This window comes from Quercus lobata, chromosome 3 (genome assembly GCF_001633185.2).
Source record: "Quercus lobata isolate SW786 chromosome 3, ValleyOak3.0 Primary Assembly, whole genome shotgun sequence".
Taxonomy (NCBI): Eukaryota; Viridiplantae; Streptophyta; class Magnoliopsida; order Fagales; family Fagaceae; genus Quercus; species Quercus lobata.
Window position 1 is genome coordinate 35,146,763 of NC_044906.1, and position 23,535 is coordinate 35,170,297.

Below are 23,535 nucleotides of genomic sequence, written 5' to 3' on the forward strand. Positions count from 1 at the left end.
GGGATGAGGAGAGAGCCGTATTAGAGGCTGGCAGGTTCACGGCTAGCAGCCGAGCTGATGATTTAGCACTGGAGCTATTGCAGGCAAAGTCTTATATTCACTCCACTCTGAGCATGGATTACGGGTGAGAGGGTAATGAGCCTAACAAGCCACAACGGGCTTTTCTTCGCATTCAGATTAAGCTGGCTGAGAAAGAGAAGGCCTTAAGAGTCGCTATTGCAGAGGGAGCACCTTACAGGCTATGCTAGAGACAGAAAGGTAGAGCTCTACTTCTGATCCCACGATGGAGTGGGAGTTAGTTCGTCTTCAGCACTTGCACGACAGACTTAGAGAGGTAGCTAGAGATCTAGGCTTCGATACAGCCGGACTGCTTTGCATTCATGCTGAGGATGACCCAATTCTTCACACTAGTTTTGGGAGGCTGTGCCAGGCCGTGTCCGATCGTCTGAGCCATGTTTGATCTACCAATATTCTTTTTTGTTTACTTTATTTCTGCACATGAGCTATGTAGTTAGTATTCCACCATGTATGGAAAGGTCCTTTGTAAATTGCTAGGCATTTGCATAAGGCCTTTCACTTTTGTTTTGAGTTCTTAAAGCATAGTCTAGTCTATTAGGCATGCTTAGAAACTGAGAGATGGTGTAGAAAGATGCTTATGATGATATTCAGAAAAGATATATTTATGAGATGAGATTTCATGTTTTGATACCATAATGTATGAAAGAACAGAATGGCATAATACAGAAATGTTAATGAATATGTAGGCAAATGCTTTGAAAATGCAAAATTATACAAATAAGTATGTAAAATCCATGCGTATCAATATCTTATTTTTCCAAGGATATATCTTGTTCTAGACGGATCTTTTCCTTTTCCCACGAGGTACATTTCCCATTGACATAAGTCAGAACATCATGAACAGACCACTGGGTTGTGGCAGTATTCTAGACAGAGAGCAATCTCAAAGGCGTCTTCATATCTTGATTTAGATGTTAGATCCCTTTAATCTTCTGGTCTTGAGAAGAAATTCAAGTGGGTGCAACTGAATGATTTTTCTTTTAATATGTGACTGAACCAAGATGGCTGCTTACGTACCTCCACGAGGAAGGATTAGGTCATCACGTAGTTCAACTGACTTTTTGATTGCCTTAATTTTTGCCTAGACCGCCCTTTCGGGTTTTCAATCTAGCAAGCTCTCTCACGCTCTTTCTTTTACTCTCCCTTTACATAGACCGCCCTTTCAAGTTTTCAATCTACCTTTGCATTTTCTCACGCACTCTTTCTTTTGGCTCTCCTTTTGCATAGACCGCCCTTTCGGGTATTTGATCCATATTTTTTTGTGTTTTTCTTTGTATATTTTTTGTTCTTTGTTTTTTTTTTTGGTCCTTTTTTTATTTTTTTATTTTTTGACATAAAAATGAAGTGCACTAGGAGGCTCCTTCATGCAAAGTACCGTATGATGGCATCAGAATTGGTGGGCATATTGAAGTCATGCCCATCCATGTCGGCTAGAATCAAGGCTCCTCCATAAAAGGCCTTCTTTACCACATACGAGCACTTATAGGTTGAGGCAAACTTTCCTTTGTGATCAGGCAAGGCTTGGTTGCGTTTCTTCAAGACTAGATCACCTTCTTCAAAGACTCTGGGTCTGACTTTCTTGTTGAATGCTTGCTTGGCACGGCATTGGTACAACTATCCATGGCACATTGCGGTCATATGCTTCTCATCTATCATGTTTAGTTGTTCATATCGAGAACGGACCCATTCAGCTTTTGATAGCTCTGTCTGGGATAAAATCCTGAGAGACGGGATCTCTACCTCTGAGGGAAGGACGGCCTCCATGCCATACACAAGTGAATATGGGGTCACACCCGTGGAAGTACGAACAGAAGTGCGATATGCGCACAGAGAAAATGGCAAGTACTTGTGCCAATCCTTGTATGTGTCTGTCATCCTCACCAAGATTTTCTTTATGTTCTTGTTAGCAACTTCCACTACGCCATTCATTTGAGGGCCGTAGGGTACTGAATTTCTGTGCTCGATCTTGAACTATTGGCAAAGCTGCTGGATCATTTTTCCATTTAAGTTTGTCCCATTATTTGTAATGAGCTCTCCTGGCATGCCATAGCGGCAAATAATGTTGTGCTTCAGGAACTGGGCTACCACGGCTTGAGTGACGCTCTTGTTCGAAGCGGCTTCCACCCACTTTGTGAAATAATCGATGGCCACTAAGATTTACTCATGACCATTTGAAGCCTTCGAAATCACGGGTCCGATGACATCCATACCTCAGGCTGAGAAGGGCCATGGTGCTGCTAAAGAGTGCAAAGGCTGAGGAGGAGTGTTCTTCCTGTCTTGATATGCTTGGCAACAGTGGCATGTCCTCACATGTTTAATGCAACCATTCTCCATGGTGAGCTAGTAGTATTCGGTTCTCATGATCTTGCGGGCCAACAAGGGTCCACTAGCATGTGCTCCAAGTAGGCCTTCATGTATCTCTTCCATCAGATGATTAGCCTCAGAGGCATTTATGCATCGGAGCAAGGTAGAATCATGGTTCCTTTTGTATAGGACTTCTCCACTCGAGAAAAATTGGTTGGCCATGTGCTAGATGAACTTCCTTTCACTGTCCGTGGCATCGAGCGGGTATTCACCGTTATTGATATAAGCCTTGATATCATGGTACCATGGCTTTTCATCGGCTTTGACTTTGACACTTATGCATTCTTCGATGTTCATGCAATAGGCTGGAACGCCTCGGACTTCTATGCGCAAATGTCACACATCATCTGCATCTGATAACTTAACCATGCTAGCTAGGGTAGCCAGGGCATCTACAAACTAGTTGTGTGCTCGGGGCAAATAGGCAAATGTGATGTTTCAGAACTTCGAAATCAAGCGGCTGACGCATTTCTAATACAGAATCAACTTGGCATCTCAGGCTTGCCATTTTCCTTTGATTTTGGAGATGATCAACAGGGAATCTCCAAAGACGCTCCAGTCATAGGCTCTTAACTCTAGGGCCACTTGCTGGCCGACTATGCACGCTTTGTACTCTGTGACGTTGTTGGTGCAATCAAAATTCAGCTTGACTAAAATAGGGATTTTTTGGCCCTTAGGGAAAACAAAGACTGCTCCCACTCCATTTCCAGTAGAATTGGCGGCTCCTTCAAAATAAAGCTTCCAATGCCACAGTTCCACACTGTTTGGTTTTGGCTCTAGCGCCATGACATCCTCATCAAGGAAGAGGGATTCTGAAAGTTCTGGATCATTCAGCGGCTAATCTGCTAGGTAATCGGCTATGGCCTAGCCCTTGATGACCTTTCTTGTCACAAACACAATGTCAAACTCGGAGAGCAACATTTGCCAACGGGAGATCTTCCCTGTAAAAGCTGGCTTTTCAAAGATATACTTAATGGGATCCATGCGGGAAATGAGCCGCGTGGTGAAGTAGAGCATATATTGCCGCAACTTGCGTGATGCCCACGCTAGGGTGCAACACATCTTCTCAATGGCGATGTAGTTGACCCCACAACTGGTGAACTTCTTGCTTAAGTAGTAGACCCCCCTTTCTTTTTGGTCGGGCTTAGCCGATTGGCTTAACATGCAACCTATGGAGGTTTCTTGTACCGCTAGGTAGAGGATCAATGGATATCCTGGTGTCGGGGGAATCAAAACAGGAGGGTTCAACAAATACTATTTGACCTTGTCAAAGGCCGCTTGGCACTTATCTATCCATTCTAATTTTGTGTCCTTCAAGAGCTTAAACAATGGATCACATGTGGTGGTCAACTGCGCTATGAAGCGAGCTATGTAATTGACTTTGCCTAAGAAGTTGCGAATCTATTTCTTGGTTTGTGGTGTCAGCATATCTTGAATAGCTTGGACTTTGGCTGGGTCCACTTCAATTCCTCTTTGGCTGACTATAAAGACAAGTAGTTTCACTGAACTAGCTCCGAAGACACACTTGTTAGGGTTTAGTCTCAACTTGTACTTGATAAGGCGCTTGAATAGCTTTCTCAAATCTACCAAATGATCCCTGGCTATGCAGAATTTGGCAATCATGTCACCTATGTAGACTTCAATTTCTTTATGCATCATATCATGGAATAGGGTTACCATGGCTCACTGATAGGTAGCACTGGCGTTCTTTAGGCCGAATGGCATGACATCATATGCATAAGTTCCCTAATGAGTGGTGAATGCTGTCTTGGCTTTGTCTTCCTCGACCATTTTGATCTGATTGTAGCTTGAGAAACCATTCATGAAGGAGAAGAACCTATTAGTAGCGGTATTATCAACCAGGGTATCGATGTGTGGCAATGGGAAATTATTCTTGGGGTTGGCTTGATTTAAATCTCTGTAATCAACGCACATGCATACTTTCCCATCTTTCTTAGGCATGGGAACAATGTTGGCGACCCAATTTGAGTAGGCTATTGCAGTAAGGAAACCGGCTTTCAATTGCTTTTCTACTTCTTCCTTGATCTTCAAAATGATCTCAAATTTCATTCCTCGAAGGGCTTGTCGCACTAGAGGGCACTTAGGCTTAACTGGAATTCTATGTACGATAATCTTGGTATCTAACCCTGGCATATCTTGGTAGGACCAAACAAAAATCTCTTTGAACTCTTTGAGTAGCGCTATAAGCTTAGGCTTCATGTCTTTAGGAAATTTTACCCCAATTTTGACGGGTTTTTCATTCTCGCCTTTGTCGGCAAGGTTAACCATTTCTGTCTCTTTTATGCTGAGCTTGGACCCTTCGCTCTCCCTATTTAGAACTTCCAAAATATCACGAGACAGATTCGGAATTTTCTCTAATCCTTCGATGTCATGTTCCAACTCTATTGTCTCATTCATGTCATCAATATCCTCATTATAGCAACAAGACGATGTGCCTACTTGGGAATTAGAATAGATCCTATAGAACGACACATATACAAGGAAACATAAGACAATTTACACACACATATTCATAAGAAAGCAAATAAAGAGATAAATGCAAGGATTTCTTGAATAATACGTTGGATAATTTCATTAGTGGATTGTAGATAGAGGGATAACAAAGTTCATGCCTGATAATGATAAAAAGGAAACATATTTTTTGGAAAATGAACTGGAAAATGCAAACAAAGAATGCAGGAAACGAGAATAAACATGCAAAACAAACTAGATATGTTATTCCAACTCTTTTGGGCAATTAGAGGACCCAATCACACGATAATGGAATACTCCTTACTCAGCTGGTGCAACCACAAAGCAGGACTTAACGGTCCAATGGCCTACTGTCTCGCTTGGCACATAAGGCCTGATAGTAACAGTCAAATCATCTTCTGGGGATATGATGGCATTCATTGAGAATTCCTCTGGACAAAGGCAGATGAGACAAGCCAGATCTAATTCTTCTTCACATGATTCCTGCGTTGCTTCTTATCTGATTACCTCGGCTGGAGTCGAAAAAGTGACCCTGATGTGGGGTATGGACATCTCTTGGCAATGCATTTCCTTTTCTTTCCTCTGGAAGTTTGAAAAAGTTCTTCATCGGAGGGTTGTAGCCTAGACTGAAACCTCCTTTGTTGTTTGGGAGTTCGATCAAAGAAGCCTTCCCATGTCCTACGGCATCAAGGCTTTGGCCCAACTGATAGCCACATTTGAGCATTTCCTTGGCGGCCATTAAAGTAGTGGAAGGCCATGTAGACTTGAGTTCTAGAGCTCTAGAAATCATGGAGACTAGCTCGAAACTGTTCTCGAAACTGTGAAAAGTCGCCTCCAGAAAGACATTAGCACCAATGTAGGGGACAGAAGTCTCCTTGAAGAAAGTTAGGGGTTCCTCAGCCCTAATAGTGACCATCAGATCTTCGGATGGGAACTTGAGTCTTCGATGAAGAGTAGAAGCAACCGTGCCTGCAACGTGTAGCCAAGGCCTCCCTAGGAGCATATTATAAGGGGAATCCACCTTGATGACCTGGAAGTTGACTGTGAAGAACATAGGGCCAACTCCAATGGCAAGCTCGATCTAGCCTTGCACCTCCCTGAGAGTGCCAACAAAAGCTCTAATGATCATGGTGGTAGGGCGGATAAGAGAGGTATCCACATTCAAACGCTCCAAAGTGGACATTGGGCAAACATTTAGGGCCGACCTATTGTCAATTAGTACTCTGGCGGCGATCATATCCTCACACTTTACTATAATGTGCATGGGTAAAGTGTGGTTTCTACTTTCTGGTGGTAGTTCATCATCCGTAAAGGAAATCTGGTTGGTGGCCAACACTGTTGTGACCATACCTTCAAAGGCGAATTCTGTGGCACTTGTAGGAACACGTGTCTCTTTCAAGACTTTCAAGAGAGCATTGCGATGGGCCTGAGAGGATAGCAATAACGCCAAGATGGAGATCTAAGCTGGCGACTTGTTTAGCTATTTGAATCACACTGTACTATGAGTTTTTGATAACTTTCAAGAATTCCTCTGCTTCTTTGGTTGTGACTCTATTCCTAACGGGTTCGGCGGTACCCTTACCCATCTTTTTCCTTTTCTTTTCTAGCTCCTCAAAAGTATAGCAACGGCCATTCCTAGTAAGCCCAGATAGACCTGAAGAGATATTGGAACAGACCTCCTCTTTTCCAGTTCGAGTGGAGATCAATGACACATCATATTTCCAAGGGACATGATGACTATCTTCATAAGGGAATGGCTTTGGCATGCGAATGATAACACCCTCCTGAGTTTGCAAATTAGGCGCTATGGAGAATGTCTTCGGATTAATAACCATCGGACTTGGCAGCATGGCTTCAAGGGCCTTTGAGTCGGATACCCTCGAGATTCCTGAGGTAGGCTTTGGCAATATAAAAGGATCAAAACCCTAGATAATGGGGGCAATGACGATTCCCTGTTGAACTGACGATGAGGCTGGCCTTATGACCGCATGTAAGGCAAGAACTAGAGGAGTGAATCCTTCAATGGCTAGTGAGACTTGCCCTTTCCCTAAATTTGATGACCTTGAATTTGTAGGTGATTCTACGATTTCCCCAATGACCACTGAAAAGGACGGTGCTGGAGCAATTTGGCTAAGGCGTTTCAGTAAATATTTGTCCCACTCCTTCTTTGACCCAACTGATATAGCATTGCAGCTGGCTCCTAACTGGGTAGCTAGAGGACATAAGCTAGCTGCCATATAGTCACCTCTTCGCATAATTTCCCTTTCAACCCAAATGATACCGCATTTGGCTAAACTCTGCACTCGTACTCGGAGCACTTTACAATCAAACAAGGCATAACTGTCTTCACTGTCGTAGAATGAGCAGATTCCCCAATCAAATCCTGGGTTTCCTATTCCTTTGAGATCGAGATGGCTCTCTTGGACCAAGGCTCGAAGCATAGCCTTCCATGGGAATGACAGTGAGGAGAAATTTGAAACCCTTTCTTCCATCGTGATGATGGCGTTCACATTCCCTTCTTGATGGGGAGGTAAAGGGTTTGTGATGATGTTCAGAGTGGCTACATTATCGAACTGTATCAATTTATTGTTTATGAGATCTTGGACACGGTTTCTCAACTGGAAGCATTCTTCTAGAGTATGCCCCTCGGCCCCAAAATGATGTTCGCACTTCTTGGACAGATCAAATCCCAGTGGGAAAGGACCTTCTTTGGGCCTCTAAAATAGTGGGGTCACTAACTTCCTTTCCAGTAGGTAAGCATAGAGATCTGCCATGGGCATGGGTAATGGAGTGTACTTCCGGTTTTCCCTTCCTAGGGGACGCGGTAGATCTGGCCTTCCTCTCTGATTAAAGTCTCTGTTAGGGGCTTGAGTAGATTGATTATATTGCTGATAAGGTCCAGCAGCTGGGGTAGCATAAGCGGAAGCAACACCCCTAGGCCTTTTTGAGGCATTTTCAACCATATGAACATCGACTTCCTTAGTCTTATGACTAGTCATTCTCTTAACTTGTTGTTCAACCATGGAACTGAGAGACTTGACATCCATGATCTTCTTGCTCCTATTACCCTCGTTAATGTGCTCCCCGATAGGGATGAGGCTAGCGAAATGAGTGACTTGGGTGCTGATCATCTTCTTGTAATAAGGAGGCTTAAGGTTATCAATGAACCACTTGATCATCTCATTTTCCATCATGGGGGGTTGCACCTATGCAGCTAGCTCACGTCACCTCTAGGCATACTCACAGAAGGATTCCCTACTCTTCTTTTCCGTCCTCTGAAGAACGATGCAATCAGGAGCTATCTCGGTGTTGAACCGGTGATACTCTAAGAAAGAGTTGGCCATTTCCCTCCAGCTAAAGGTATTTTCCAATCTCGCATACCACGTGGCCGTAGGGCCGATCAAACTATCAGGAAAAATCTGGCAAAGTAAGGGGTGATTATCCCCACAGGGAGCCATCTTCCTACAGAACATACACAAGTGCGCGCAGGGGTCTCCTGTACCATCATACTTGACGAACTCTGGTGCCTTGAACTTGGGAGGCATAATGACCTGAGGGAAGTTGGTCAGACTGTCTAGATTAATGCTTCCATGGACACTAGAGCCCTTTATGATACGAAACTTCTCAGCAAGAGTTTCCACTTGGCTCTTGACTTGGCCATACCCAGATTCGGGGTTCTTGTCCTTAGAAGGATCTGTTTCCTGGTCATTGCCCTAGGGCGGTACATGGTGGACTTGTTCCTGTACTAGCGGAGACTGATTTTCATTCTCGATTTGGGGATCCCCTTGACTATGACTGGAAGAGTTTAGTCCTCCTCCAACAACCAGTTGTTGCATCATACGTATCATTTCTACCATTTGCTCCTTCAAAAGAGCAACTTCCTAAACAGTTTCCTCAAGGAGAGAAGTACCACTAGTAGACATCTCTCTTGCACGAGACATAGTGATAATGGGATCACAATGTGGTGGTAGCTTAGCTTGTTTCCTTTTAGCAATCTTTTGATCTTGTGAAAGCGAGAAGTGAAAGAAATGGGGTGTGTTTGACAAAGTGGAAACACAACACCAAAATCAAGTTAGTTTATGTCCTTGCTATTTAACATGCACCTACCATTTTCATAAAAATTTGGCTTTGCACCCTTGATTAGGTATTTATCATGGTGAGTTTCTACTATGATGCAAGATTAATGCACAAGATTGGCAAGTAACAAAAACTTTCATGATATGCTTAACAATATGGGAAGGACCAATTCTTTGATTACATGTTTGTACAAGACTTGTTTTTTTACAACACTGGGTTCATCGGCTCTAACAGTGGGCCTTTTACAAGAAGTGCAATTGTGAGAGAGAACTCGGCTTTTGACAATGTGGACTTCTCGGGGAAGCTCTTGGACACTTGGATCCCTTGATAACTTGGACAGCATGGATCCTTTGGACCTTTGCATCTCTCTGAGGATCATGGCCCCCTAACAATCTTTCTTGGATCTTCCTTGGGAGAATTCTAGGACTCATGATGTCTTAGGATTCTTGACAGTTTTCCGGTAGCACCTCCCCCTTGAATGGAGTTTCGATTACTTGTCACAAATTTTATCTTTGCACAATTAGGTGATAGAACCAATTAGTGTATGCATGAGTGCCCTTGTAGGGTTGTAAACCCTTAGGGATAGGGTATGGTCTAGCATGTACAAGCAATTGGGTTGCTTTTCCTAGGGGGTTTAATCATGGATGCTATGCAAGCAAGATAGAAGGAACCGGGAGTGGAGCACGATTTCTTTGGCGCAAGCAAAAAGGGCGCACCTGTTACAAGACACTTTCCCTTTACCTTTAGCCCTATAAGGGTATCCTTTCCTAGGCTTGGATGTTCGCTCTTTAGGTTTCACTTAGTCCTGATGAGCTCTGGGCTTGATCTAGTCCTCACAGGATTGACATAACTAGGCTGACTGTATGCAAAGGCTTAACTGGTAGGTGTTTCTTGTCCTAGGGTACTTAATCGCCATACCCCTCCCTTCATGGAAGTTATGGGGCAAGAAGGATCGAGGGAGCCTTTTCAGCAACTCCTGTCCACCCATGGACCCAGAAGTGCCTACAACATCAGCCCCAAATCTAACTATGGGTAACATTACCGATGTTTCGGTCCATACATCTATAGATGGGGTGATGAAATCCACAAAAGAGATGAGACTACACCAACAGTGTGAAGCCTAGGTTTGGCTCAAAATGGTGTATATGTTATGCAATCCTTAATGAAGGGGAAAGAATTTTTCAAAGCACAGCAGATATATATACGGAAAGCGGATAAAGGTGTAGTGGAAATTAAATTTTGCTACCCTATTTTTACATGTGAAGGAAAGCAGTAAAGCATGTGAGGAAAGTGGTAAAGCCCTATGTGCAAATACCCCAAAGCCATCTTTTTGAAAAAGGATTTTTTGTCCTTTTGAAAATGGTCTACTAGAATATAGTAGAAGCCTTTTTCAAAAGGAAAAGCCCTGAAGGCCAATTCCAATTTTTGTGTTTTTGAAAGCCAATGTCCAAAGATTATGGTTCTATAAAAAACTCTAAAGGCTAAACTCTTATCAATCCCTAGTGAAGTCGCTAGTTTGTCGACGCTAAGCCTCGACCGATTAAGCGGAAAAGACCGCCGCCGTCGTGCCTTCGTTCGACCACCCGCCGTGGCAATGGCTCTTGCGTGCGCGGGGCTTGTTGAAGGCCCTTCTTGATGTATATGCGTGTTGTTCACGTAAAGCTTCGGGTGCTCTCTCTCTCAGTGGAGGAAGGTAGGTCTACCTTTGGCATTATGGCAGGAATCTAGGCCAAATTTTAAGGGATTACCAAAGGTAAGTGGAGTTGCCACCAATCATTGGGTTTTTCTAAGGTGTGATTGGTCACCTGTTTTTAGTTGATTTTATTACCGATCTTAGGCTAAGAAAAAAGGGCATTTTTCCTAATCTAATGTGGATGGCAAAAAATCTTGATTCTTAGGTCTACAAGTTTGGTTATGTGTGGGGAAGGTGTTAGGCACCCCACAACACCTATCCATTGATAGTCTTTTATTTTGAAAAAAACCTTATTTTTTAGAGATTGGTAATAAAAACATGATTTTGGCATTGGCTTTCAAGGCTTTGCATGCATTGGGGGGGGGGGGGGGGGGGGCTTTGATGTTTGGCTTTTGAATGGGTGTGGTCCTAATATAAGCTTCTTAAGGCATTCGAGCAAAGTGCCAGATTTCCACTACGAAAATCTGGCGAGAAGTCACCTTACTTTCACGGCGGAAATTAGGCATTGCTAGCCTTAAGTGACACAGATCATGACAATCACACTGAAAAGGGGCAAGTAGGTATATATACTCATGCATCATGCATAATGCTAGCACATAGAGTAGGAAAGTAAATGCCTACATCCTTAGAGCATGGCCCAAAATATAGGTGCAGGAAAATAAACAGGGGTCGCCATACTTTAGAAATGAGGACGAATGGTACAAAGCATGATAAACCTATTACAAACCATCTAAAGGAGAAAGGGAGGAGGAAGGAAGGGGTTTAAAAGAGTACATAACCAAAGGGAAAAGCTAAACCCTAAACCTACTGAAAACAACCGCTCAACTCATGTTGGCAAGCTTGCATCCGCGCCTTTTCACTTGCGCCTAGGAGATCGCGCCCTAGCTCCATGTATCCTCGCTCCATGTGTGTACATGCAAAGGCAAAGATAAGAAACCAGTAGACGAGCAATGGAAAGGGAGAGATACATAGATAATAGCAAAAAGGCACAAAACGAACAAGCAAGATAGCAATGATAAGCATAGTATACAGGATGCGAGCAAACATATGAGCAAAGGGGCAGACAAGCAAGATAGCAAACAACAAGCAAAGGGTAAACAAGCAAGATAGCAAACAACAGGTGGTGTCCACGACGGATAAATGTAGGTTTGGATCGGATGTTTATAGCCTTATTGTGTTGAAGCATGGACGACACACTAACAAGAAAGACTCATGCATGAACATGTAAATAAGCGTGTAAAGATGCACATAGAGCTAGTGGGTGGCACAAAAAAACATGGTAAGCAGTCGTCGCACGAAGCAGAAAAGGGGATAGGTGTGCACGAAGCAATCGGCATCATGGCGATGCATCCCAAATGGCTACATCCAAACAAGGCCTCATGGGCATTGAATGTAACCACACAACCACGAACCCACTAAGGGTGCCAAATGTGGCAAAGCTTAGAACAAGAGAGGTTAACACAAGCATAAAACATAGAAGCAAGCAAGCACAGACATGAAAAACGGGTGATCCAAACCCTTTGATATGGGCCAAGGTGTATGGACGATGACAAATACCATAGGGCCTAGATTGAGTCCGAACCAAAAGGCCAAAACACAAGAAAATGCGATAAAAGGAACAAAAGGACTGCAATCGCACATGGCATGACAAACAAGTCTAGGCCTCGGCACACAAGCATGGCATGGAGCGCACAAGCACATGGAAGATGGTATAAAGCATAGATCCAAGCAAGCAAGCATGTGAAAACATAGATCTAGACATATAAGCATGGCAACGTGTGTGAATGTGTGAAAGCTAGCACATAAACATGGAAGAGCATGAATCCAAGCACGTAAGCATGTATGGATGCAGATCTAAGCATAAAACATGGCGAAAAGCACATGAACACATAGATCTGAGCAAAGCATAACCATAGAAATGATATCAAGACTATAGCACATAACCTTAACATCAAAATAAAGCGAAAAGAGGAATGAAACAAAGGAAAGCACGGCATAAAACCCTATGCATGTAGATCTAAACATATAAGCGTGTAAAAAAAGTAGATCTAAGCATGAAAACATAGCACAAGGCATACAAGCAAAGAGATTTAAGATAGAAACACCAATAAAATAAGAAATATGCTAAGAAAGCCGTAAATCATGTTATTCAAGCAAAAATAGCAAGATAAATTCTAGAAAAAGATTTAGGAGGTTAGGGGTGTGGATGATAGCTAGAAAAACTACATCCACACCCCTAAACCCTAAATCCAAAGTGTAGAACCAAGGAAAGGAAGATTGGGTATAAGAATAATACCTTGTGTTTTTGGTGAAGAGAGAAGAATCAAGAAACTTTGATGTGTTTTTGGGTGTTATTTTTTTTGTTTGTTTTTGGTGTTTGGAAGAGAGAAAAAACGTGTAGAGAAGCTGGGCAGGGAGCAAAAAATCAGAAAAATTTCTCTCTGGTCTAGGGCGTGCGTGGGGCTATTTATAGCCCCAGGCACGAATTTCGAGGCAGCAGCCCTTCAAAGGCCCTCAAAAGTGTGGATCTTGGTACCTTTGGAAAGATCTTGGCTTCCTGATTTTGAAAAGGTGTGGAACCTGAAAATCCAACGGCCGGATCAAAAGTTATGGCTTTCTGAAGTTTGCGGTGCGTCGATCGGTGTGTCATCCTGATTTTCGTGATATCTCGGCTGTTCTAACTCCGATTTTGACCCATGAATAGTCATTGGAGCGAGAATTCGATAATCTTCATAATGGCATTAGTTTCAACCCGTTCTGACAGCTGGATCAAAATTAGGGTTTTTAGGCTCACCTCGGGTCGACTTCTGGTCAAACTTGGTCAAACTCAGTCAGAGTTGCTAAAAATCTCCGAGAAGCTCGGGTTTGATGTAAAATTGTGAAAAATTTTGTTTTGTTAGTGTTTGGACCACATTTGACCTTTGGTCAAACCTAGGGCTAACCAGGGGCATTTTGGTTATTTTAGCGAAAAAAGGCACATCGGGTGCTCCGGTGCTTGAACTGGTTGCGCCACATCATTCTAGATGTTCTCATGGCCCTGTAGAGAAAAAATAATATTTTTGGATTTTCAGGGGTCTGGCATGCAAATTGAGGGCGGAAAAAATACGGTATCAATAATTATCTTTGTACATTCTCTATGCTGCTTGCAAAATTTCAAGATGATTAAATATCAATAGTCATGTCATCAACCAATTATTTGAATTCAAGTTTTTATAGTTTAAAATAATGCACAAAAAGATAAGTTAGCATGAATATGGGTATGCATATTAAGAACATATAGAACATGCAATCCAACGGTGAACATTTTAAAATATGAATTCAATAATAAGTTATTGGATGATGTAGCATTGCTTAGAGTTACACCATGTGTAATTTAAACCCAACCCAATTCAAAATATCTACTTAATTAAAAACTTTATTTCAATAATTATGAAAAAATTATTGTTTCAAAAAGAAAAACAATAATACTAATATACATCTAAAGGTAATAATCAAATTACATATCAAACAATGTTCTACTTATTCAAAGATCCAAAATAAATTATTGTAAGTTTTTGTCATCATAACTAAATTTATGTAGAAAAAGAAAAGAGTATATGTAGACATCAAAATTTTTATGATGTATCCATAACTGTTCAATTGATCATAATCGAGTATCTTTAATCAAATTAATTTCCAATTGATGATATGGACATTCAGTAAATGAAATCAAGCCATGAGACAATATCAAATGAAAAAAGCCATGTTTCAACGTTAGAAGAAAAGACTCATATAAAATGTTCTTATTAAATGGAAAACCAAATTAAATTCATAATTCATAATTAACTCTCAATAAATGTTGAGAGAAAATTCCAAATAAAATGTTATTGAGTTGCCTTTGATTTGGATAACATTTGCCTTTGAGTTGCCTATAAATCGTGTCTTTCTCAAAAAAAGAAAAAAGAAAAAAAAAAGAGTTGCCTATAAATAAAGGCTTCTCATATGAGAAAAGGACACAAAAATAGAGAGAGAAAACCCTATTAACACTATGCCAAAATAGAGAGTCATCTCTAAGTTCAAAAGAGCACCCTTGCTCCCTCAAAATCAAGCTCATTGCTACTTCTTCAAATCAAAGTAGTTAGGGATTTTCCTTCAATTTTGTTCTAGATCAAGCCAATGGCCCTCGACTTCAAATCAAATACATCCAATCATACATCCAACTTGGAGACATCAAGGCACGATTCAAGATCAAGCTTCATAGCCCTTCGGATCGTAAAGTTTCTTAGAGATCGAATCAGAGAAGTTTTATTGTATTCTTTCATTGTAAAGAGTCATACAGAGGACTGTACTCACGTATATACAAATCAATATAAATTGATAATTTGTTAAACTATATTTTGACCGTGTGACTTATCTTTTTACGAATTTTGTGTGTGCACTATCTTTTATGAAAGATCTACATTATTAATTACATCATCATTAATATTTTCAACCACTTCCTCTAATGTGTCATCTTCGTATCTTGTTCTTGATCAACATATTTGGAAAGCTCATTAAGTTTATCAAGATCAATCAAATCCAAGTCTTAAGATTCTAAGGTGTTAAATTTATTCATCATCGTCATGTTTATTCTTACCAAATAAGGCAACATCTTAGGAACCAACTTGTTTCTCTACTTTTGTTTGTGCTACTTTAAATACACTCTTGACTCCACTAATGTTCACATGATAAAGAATCTACAAGGTTGCCTCAAAAATTTAATGGCATGCTTATGTAAGATTGGAAGACTATCTTCATTCTTCACAATAATTTCATCATATTCCTATAAATGAAGTAACACTTACTATAAATGCATAAAATTAACCAAGAAATAATTATTTAAATATTAATATTGTATTAAAGTCAATTAAAGTAGAAAGAATGAAAAAAAAAAAGCAGTGAAATAGTAAAAATAACATTAATAGTATTAAAAAAAAGTATGCCAATTAAGGAAATAACATAAAGTATGGCTTTTGTTGGAGGCCCTTTTTTTGTCATTTGTCAGACTCATGTTTTAGTTGTAAGACTTGGGCTCTTCAAGGCTATAATAGAGTTATGGGTGGAGTTGAGTTTGATTCCACCACGAAAAATAGATCCATTTTATAGAACCAATATGTGCGCAAACAACAATTAATCTAAACAACTAGGTAGGATAAATACATATATATATATATATATATATATATATATATATATGCATATAAAGGAACTAAGAGAGTTATAGAGAAAAATGAGTATTTCAATGGATTTTATGCTTCCATGAAACCCAAAATACTGGTTCCCAGAGCCACATGACCTTTAATCCGTGGAACCCAAAATATCGGTTCCTAGAGCCACAAGGCCTTTAATCTGTGGAATCCAAATATCGGTTCCTATAGTCATAGGGCAAACCCAAAATACAAGTTCCCAAAGTCACAAGGCATTTACTCTGGAACCTAAGATGTTGGTTCTCAAAGCCATAAGGCCCTTCAATCGTGGAGCCCAAAATATCAGTTCCTAGCTTCATGGAACCTTTTTCTAATTCCCAGTGTCATAGAACTTTTCTACACATTTCGCCATGCAATGGGCTTTTATATATATATATGAGTTGAATTCAAGTTACACTTGGTGTAACTCTAAACAATGTTATACTACCCAAAAACCCAAAAACTTATTATTAAATTCATATTTTGGAAATCTTACCTTTGGATTACATGTTCTATGTGTTATTAATATGCACATCAATTTTCATGCTAATCGGATGTTATTTACTATTTCATTCATAAACTCATTTTTTATGCATTATTTTAAATTACAAAAATCTGAATTTAAACAATTGATTGATGACATGACTATTGATATTCGATTATCTTGAAATTTTGCAAGCCTGAAGAATATATGAAGATAATGTAATTCAACCATGGATTTGTCAAAATTGGCATTCTATTAAAAAATATTGAGTGGTGTAATATTGCTTAGAGTTACACCAGGTGTAAATATATATATATATATATATATTTATATAAACTTCATAAAATGGGTTGGCCACAGAGTTTTTGACCTCAACTTTCACAGACGTAATGCTTTGACCCAAGGTTGCATAAGACTTGTGAGGTTTTAGACTCGAATCAAAGTGGTTTTGCTTAGACATCTCCCTCCAAGAGATTCAGGTGAGGAAGGTTTAGTGGGAGAGAGGAAATTCCTACTGGTGCATGCAGTGGCGGCTCTAGGATTTTTTTATAGGGGGGTCAGTAAAAAGATACATCTTAAGTAAAATATGAATCTTACGGTCTAAATGGTTTTCTTATTACAAATTTGTTTATAGTACGTTCTAGTAATAGAATAAAAAATAAACTATAGTTTTATATGACATATTTTTTCTTAATATAATGAACATGTTGATTGTTGTTGTTAAGTGAATTTTAATTATTACTGCTTAAAATACTTTTATTTATTAATTCATGACGATTATATGTTTACATTGTACTATCAATGTAAGATTTATATTATAGATAATTATACTACACACATTTGCAAAAACTATACAATATTGTACACATTTATTTAGAAACAATGTAAATATTACAATGATAGTACAATGTAAACTATGAACTTTCCATTAGTTTATTTCAAATTTATTAAGATCTAAATGGGTTTTTTAAACCGATTTTAGATGAATTTTTTTTTTTTTTTACTTTGTTGTTGGGCTTACTATTTCTCCCAGACTTTAGATAAAATTGGATTGTTGTTAGACATTTTTTTGTATTTAAAAATATCACAATATTGTTAAGATGATCATAATTAAACTTATTTCTAGTGGGTTTTAAAAAAAAACTAGAGTCAAAGTGTTCAAATTTTTATTTAAGAGGGTCAAATATAAAAAAAAATTGCTAGCTCGGGGGTTCATTTGAACCCCTGAACTATACATGGCGCCGCCCATGGGTGCATGTTGACATTACTCTACATGATAGTTTCCTTCCCTCATTTTCTTTACTTTCCCTACTTTCTCCATGTGTTGCTAGGTTTTGCTTTTGGGTTGGTTCCCCTAATGGTTGTGTTGTTGTTTCCCCCTTTTATCATTCTCTTTTGGTTCCTCAGTTTTCACTCCGCTGACCCATCCCTCTTGGCCATTGTATACGCTTCGCAGAGGTTGCGTCACTATTTCTTGGCCTACGAAGTATTGCTGATGACTAAGTCCCATGCCATTAAAGCTCTGTTACAATAGCCGATCCTCTCCGGCAGGATATCCCAGTGGTTGCTACAGTTATCACAATACGACTTGAGAATGTGGACACCTAGGGTAGTGAAAAGTCAGGCTATAGCATAATTATTGGCACAGTTTCCAAGAAAGGAAGAATTCTCGCTGGATGATGAAGTTCCAGGGGCAGTAGCCATGGCAAAAGAGGTCAAAGAATAGTGGGTAATGAAATTTGATGGGTCTTCTATTACCCATTTCGGAGGGGTGAGAGTAGTTTTGTATCATGAAGAAGACAAGGTAGTGGCGCTGTCATTTAAGCTAGAATTCCCCTGTTCAAACAACACGACCGAGTACGAAGCCTACCTAATCGGGCTTGCCACAGCTCTCGAAATGGGAGTCAAACATTTGAGAGTATTGAGAGATTCGAACTTGGTTGTCTGCCAGGCCATGGGAAGCTTTTCCTTAAAGGAGCCTAGCCTAGCCCTGTACAGAGCTATGGCCCAGAGAATGGAAGAAAAATTTTCAACCTTTGAAATAGAGCATGCTTCGAGAAATGAAAACCGGTTTGCGAACGCATTAGCCGCACTGGGTTCGCAAATAATTTTCAAAAGGAGTAGCACCAGGATAGAAGTCAGCAAGAGGGAAGAATCCATCATTGAGGTGTTGAAGGAAAAGTTCCGGGAGGAACAGGGCAAAGGGGATTGGCGGATCCCTATAAAGGAAATCTTGATAAAAGGAGACGATGCAGCAGAATTAAAGATATTAAAAGACTACGCCTTGGTAAAAGAAGAGTTGTATCGCAGATTGCTAGGTGGGGTCTTATCCAGATGCATGGGGTAGGAAGAAGCCCAGATAAAATTGAAAGAAATACATGACAAGACTTGCGGGTCCTGCAGAGAAGTCAGTCTTTACCGTAGACTTTAGAGGGCAGGTTTCTATTGGCCAAGTATGGGTAAAGATACAGATCAAGTCCAAATGCAGTGTGGGACCTGCCAGCTTGCGGCAGACAGGGAGGAAAGTTACGCTGTATTTGTCAGTGAGGATTGGAGAAGCCCTTTCATGCAGTACCTAACAGAGGGCATCCTGCTACAAAAGCACAGTGAAAGATACAAGCTTAAGAGGTTGGCAACACGTTAGTTCTTGCATAACATGGTCCTTTTCAAAAAAGGATATGATGGGGACCCTTTAAGGTGTTTGGACCCTAAAGAAGCAAAAGAAATGATAAAGAAGTACATTCAGGGGAATGTGGTGAACACCAGGGGAAGAAAAAGTTTTACAGATGCTTGCTGCAGATGAGCTACTACTGGCCAACCATAAAAAGAGATGCGGCAGAATTTGTAAAAAGGTGTCACAGTTGTCAAATACAAGCCAACTTGATTCATACCCATCCATAGGGCTTACACAGCATGGTCACCCCATGACCTTTCCACACTTGGGGGTTAGATTTAGTAGGGCCAGTCAACCCACCATCACGTGGATATATATGGATATTAGTGGCTACAGAGTATTTTACTAAGTGGGCAGAAGCAGTGCCACTCTGCAAGGCCACAGGGGGAGCAGTGGAAAACTTCATCAAAGAAAATATAATTGTGAGATTTGGGGTATCTCGCAGGATCATCAGTGACAACGGCACGCCATTTGTCAACAGTGATGTAAAGAGGATGCTAGAGTTCTACCAAGTCAAGCACCATAGGTCATTACCTTATTACCTTCAAGGGAATGGGCAGACAGAGGCAACAAACAAAACTCTCATAAAGATCATCAGTAAAATGAGCTAAGAGTATACGGGAGGATGGGCGACACACCTGCCAGATGCTCTCTGGGCTTATAGAAAATCACCAAAGTTAGCCACAGACTTTTCACCCTTTTCCTTAGTTTATAGAACTGAGGTAGTGAGCCCGGCAGAAATAATGACACCGTCCCTGAGAGTCATGCAGATGCGAGAAAAAGAAAAGGAGGGAGAAGTCTTCACGGCAGAAAGGTGCGAGGACCTAGAAGGGCTTGATGAAAAGAGAGAAGAAGCCTAAGAACGCAGCCGAAGATATAGATGAAAGATGATTGAAGCCTACGGTAGGATGACCAAGGAAAAAGTGTTTGCAGAAGGAAAACTTGTGTTAAAGGTGGTAGACCATGTCAGGCGAGGCCTGGCAGGATCATCTAAGTTTGCACCAAAGTGGGAGGGACCCCTTGTGATAAGGGAAGCGCATCAAAGTGGGTATTATCGCCTAACTCAAGTGGATGGCAGGGACTTGATGGATCCCATCAATGGAAAATGGCTAAAATATTATTATGCTTAGGGAAAAGAGTTATGTGATTGTCCCTTTCTTTTGTTAAAAAAAAAAAAAAAAAAACTTTATATTTCCTTCACTGCTTTTTTTTTTTTTATTCCTCCAAGTGACTATGTCACAGAAGAAAAAGTTGTAACGTGCTTTCATGAGTATGTAATGAAAAAGTACAAAGTATTAGCACCATGTTATAGCAATAGTAAAAGAAGTAGTATGGTGTAGTATCATGATTACAAACCCAAACTGTGACAAACACACACCAAATAAACACTATAGGAAACATATAAGTGTTATGTGTGACATGACAAAAACAGGAAAACAAAGAAAAGGGAAGGGAACTGCGTCATCATCAATGGAGTTCGGAAATGAGAGTCTGGTCTCCAAAACGACTGGGCCCACTAACGCCGGAAAGAAGGCGCTCACGAGGACCCTCCAAATCTGCCACCTTTTTCTTCAGAAGCTCGATACGGGCATCTATAGCATCAATGGCTGGCTGAACTCTCCTCATAAAAAGGGCTCGAGCAACTTCACGGAGGTGATCGAGAACAAACTTCACAGCAAAGCCCATGCTAATAAGCTCCTGAATCACGACCCTCCACTGCAGGATTCTCTCGGCAGAAAAAGAATCAATAAAGTTGTGCTCAATTTTGTTCAGCACGCATCCTAACATCTTCAAGAAATGCTCCCTAGCAGAACGGCCAAGACGGAATTCTTGCATAAAATTACCACAGCTGTTGTAGATCATCACCAAGTGAGAAACGCAATCCTCGGGAACTCGGAAGCCATAAAAATCCACGTAAGGAGGACCAGAAGCCCAAAAGTCTGTCGGGCCAAGGTCGTTAACCTCCGGCTGGTCAAAGCGGGCAAAGAAGGTTGCAGCATCATCTGGGACGGCGGCGGAACTGCTACCCACCTCAAACGGAGAAGGGGCAGTAGGAAGTGGACTTATATAAAAAAAAAACGCAAGGTAAAATGGGAAGCCGTGGTCTGGGAAAAGAAGATTTACAAAAAAAAAAAAAAAAAGGATATAATAAAAGGGAAAGGAAACTTGCCAGAGCTACCAGGAATGGGGGCTGCGGGTGTAGCAAAAAGAAATACTGTAGGTACAGCAGAAGCAGGAGCAGTAGGTACGGCTGAAAAGGGTGCTGAAGGTGTGATAGGAATGGGCGCTATGGGTGTGGTAGGAGCAGACATTTCCACGCCTGCTGCAATTCCTGGCCCCTCAAAAGTCTCTGCAAGTAAGGAGATAGGCGTGCAAATAAAATGCAAGTACAAAAAAAAAGGAAAGAGCAGGGGAGGAAAGATACATACCTATGAAGTCAGGCTCGGGCGAAGCACTCTCCTTTTCATCGGAATTAGAAATCCTCTTCTTCAGGATGGGCGCATCATCGGGATCCTCAAGAATGTCATCAGACTCCTCAGAGGATAAGTCCATATCAGGACCACAGGTAGCGGAACCAAGAATGGAGGAAGGAGTAACAATGAGGGAAGCACCGCCCTTTGCAGCCTAGGAGATAGCTGCAAAAGGGTCACTAGTCGAAATAACAAGTGGCAGAACAGAAGGAGCGGTCTTGGTCTGAACGGTGGTAGGAGAAATGGCTCTCTTTGGAGGAACGGGTGTCTCGGCGGACAAAGGTGTAGTCTCACCAACCCCTTCGATATGAGTACCCTCTTCTTTGGGTACCGGCTTGGCGGAAGAGGTGGGAGCTTTAGCAGGAGCCTTATGTGCAGCAGTAGAGGGAGCGGGTGTTGCGAATACCACATCGGCCTCATAAAAAAAAGCCTTCCAATGGTACACCCATGGAGGCAGAAATCTCCTCAGCAGTAGGGCGATATATGGATAGAGGTTCGGGCTCCTCCTAAAAAAAAAATGGGAAGAAGGTGAATACAAATACTGACGTGAAGACCAAAGGAATTATTAAGCAAAACAAAAGACACGTAGTAGAGGGAACACGTGCAAAAAAGAAAAAAAAAGAAGAAGTGAAGAAAAGAGACTTACCTCGGATTCGGGCTCATCAAGCAAGATAGGGCGCGTAACTAACGAGTCCTTTTTATTCTTAGACTAAAAGGAAGGAGGAAGAGGAAATTAGCAAGGTTAGCCGCAAGAAAGTTAAAATGTATTTTTGTCAAAAAAAAGGGAGAGATAATTTACCCTCCGCTTAGCAGCAGACACAGGATGAGGGGTTGTCTTCCTTTTGCTACCTCGAGTTCTGTTAGCCAGGGAAGCACTTGTAGGTGGTAGTGGGGTGGCAGGCTTGGCTTTGCCGGCAGATTTAAGCTTGGCAGGAGCTTTCTTACTTGGTACAGAGATATTTATTACTTTGACCTTTTTCTCCTAACCGGGAGGATAATCACCAGCATGCCAATACCATCCTTTTTTCTCTGCGTCCCATTCAAAAATGGCTAACCGGTTTTGTCTCCTAGCATACACTAAAACAGACTTGGAAGGAAGAAGCAAGCGAGGGTTAACCGAGATGACCATACCTAGCCCATCAGGGGGAATAAAAGAGAAGCCACGGCTACCCACTAGCTCATCCACAAATGTAGTCATCACCGCATGCCAGTAACTGTGCATAGGAGGAGTACAGAGGCCCTCCCTTAGTGAACTGGGAACTGTAATGGCACTAAAGCGCTGCCTCCAAAATTCAAAGGCAATATGCCACAGGAAAGGGCGGACTGAAGTAGGAGATTCCATAAGGAAGGAAATGTCATTAGGGATATCCTGATCTAACCCAAACTGCCTTCTCACCCGGTTAGCAGGATAGTGAACAAAACTAATGTCTTTGTCGACTAGGTAAGGTAGCCATCTGGCATTAGTGGCCGCTAGATAAGTAATCCCTGTTTCATCAAAATTAACCAAGGGGGTAGTAGTCCCAATGGTGTCAACAAACGAACCCATGGCAGGATCTATACATGTATAATTTGCACCCAAGTTTCTATAGGTCCTCCAAGAAAAACCAACGCCTTCATCAAAAGAATAGCCAGTGGGCTTTAAGCCAGACTAGCGGAAAGCAAGCGGAAAATCAGACTCAAACCTACCGCAAAAGTCAGTAATTACCCTCAGACATGTCTGGTACTTATCTCTAGCAAAGCGAGCAGATCTGCACTTTGCCAAGTATTGAGCACAACGCTTAAATAACAACTGCTGCAGTATGGTACAGTGGACGGAAGAGGTAACTATATGGCAGGACCTAGCCTGACTCTCATCACTACGAAGAATGTCTAATTGGACATACAGATGCCCTAGGAACATGGGGGCCAACGGCAGGCTCACCCTAGCAGATATTTTAATGGCTAAACGAAAGTACAAAGGCTTTATGGCATAGTGGGGGTGGGACCCAAAAACAAAG

General features: G+C 41.3%; 1 protein-coding gene across 1 annotated transcript; it reads left to right on the top strand.

Moving 5' to 3' along the window:
- Positions 1 to 18,125: 18,125 nt before the first annotated feature.
- Positions 18,126 to 18,740, top strand: LOC115980813. Its single transcript, XM_031103025.1, has one exon. It carries the CDS (start codon positions 18,126 to 18,128, stop codon positions 18,738 to 18,740), a length of 615 nt encoding a protein of 204 aa, XP_030958885.1.
- Positions 18,741 to 23,535: the final 4,795 nt, after the last annotated feature.

Excerpts from the sequence above, each read along its gene's own strand:
- LOC115980813 (XM_031103025.1), top strand. The coding sequence starts at position 18,126 with ATGAAATTTGATGGGTCTTCTATTACCCATTTCGGAGGGGTGAGAGTA.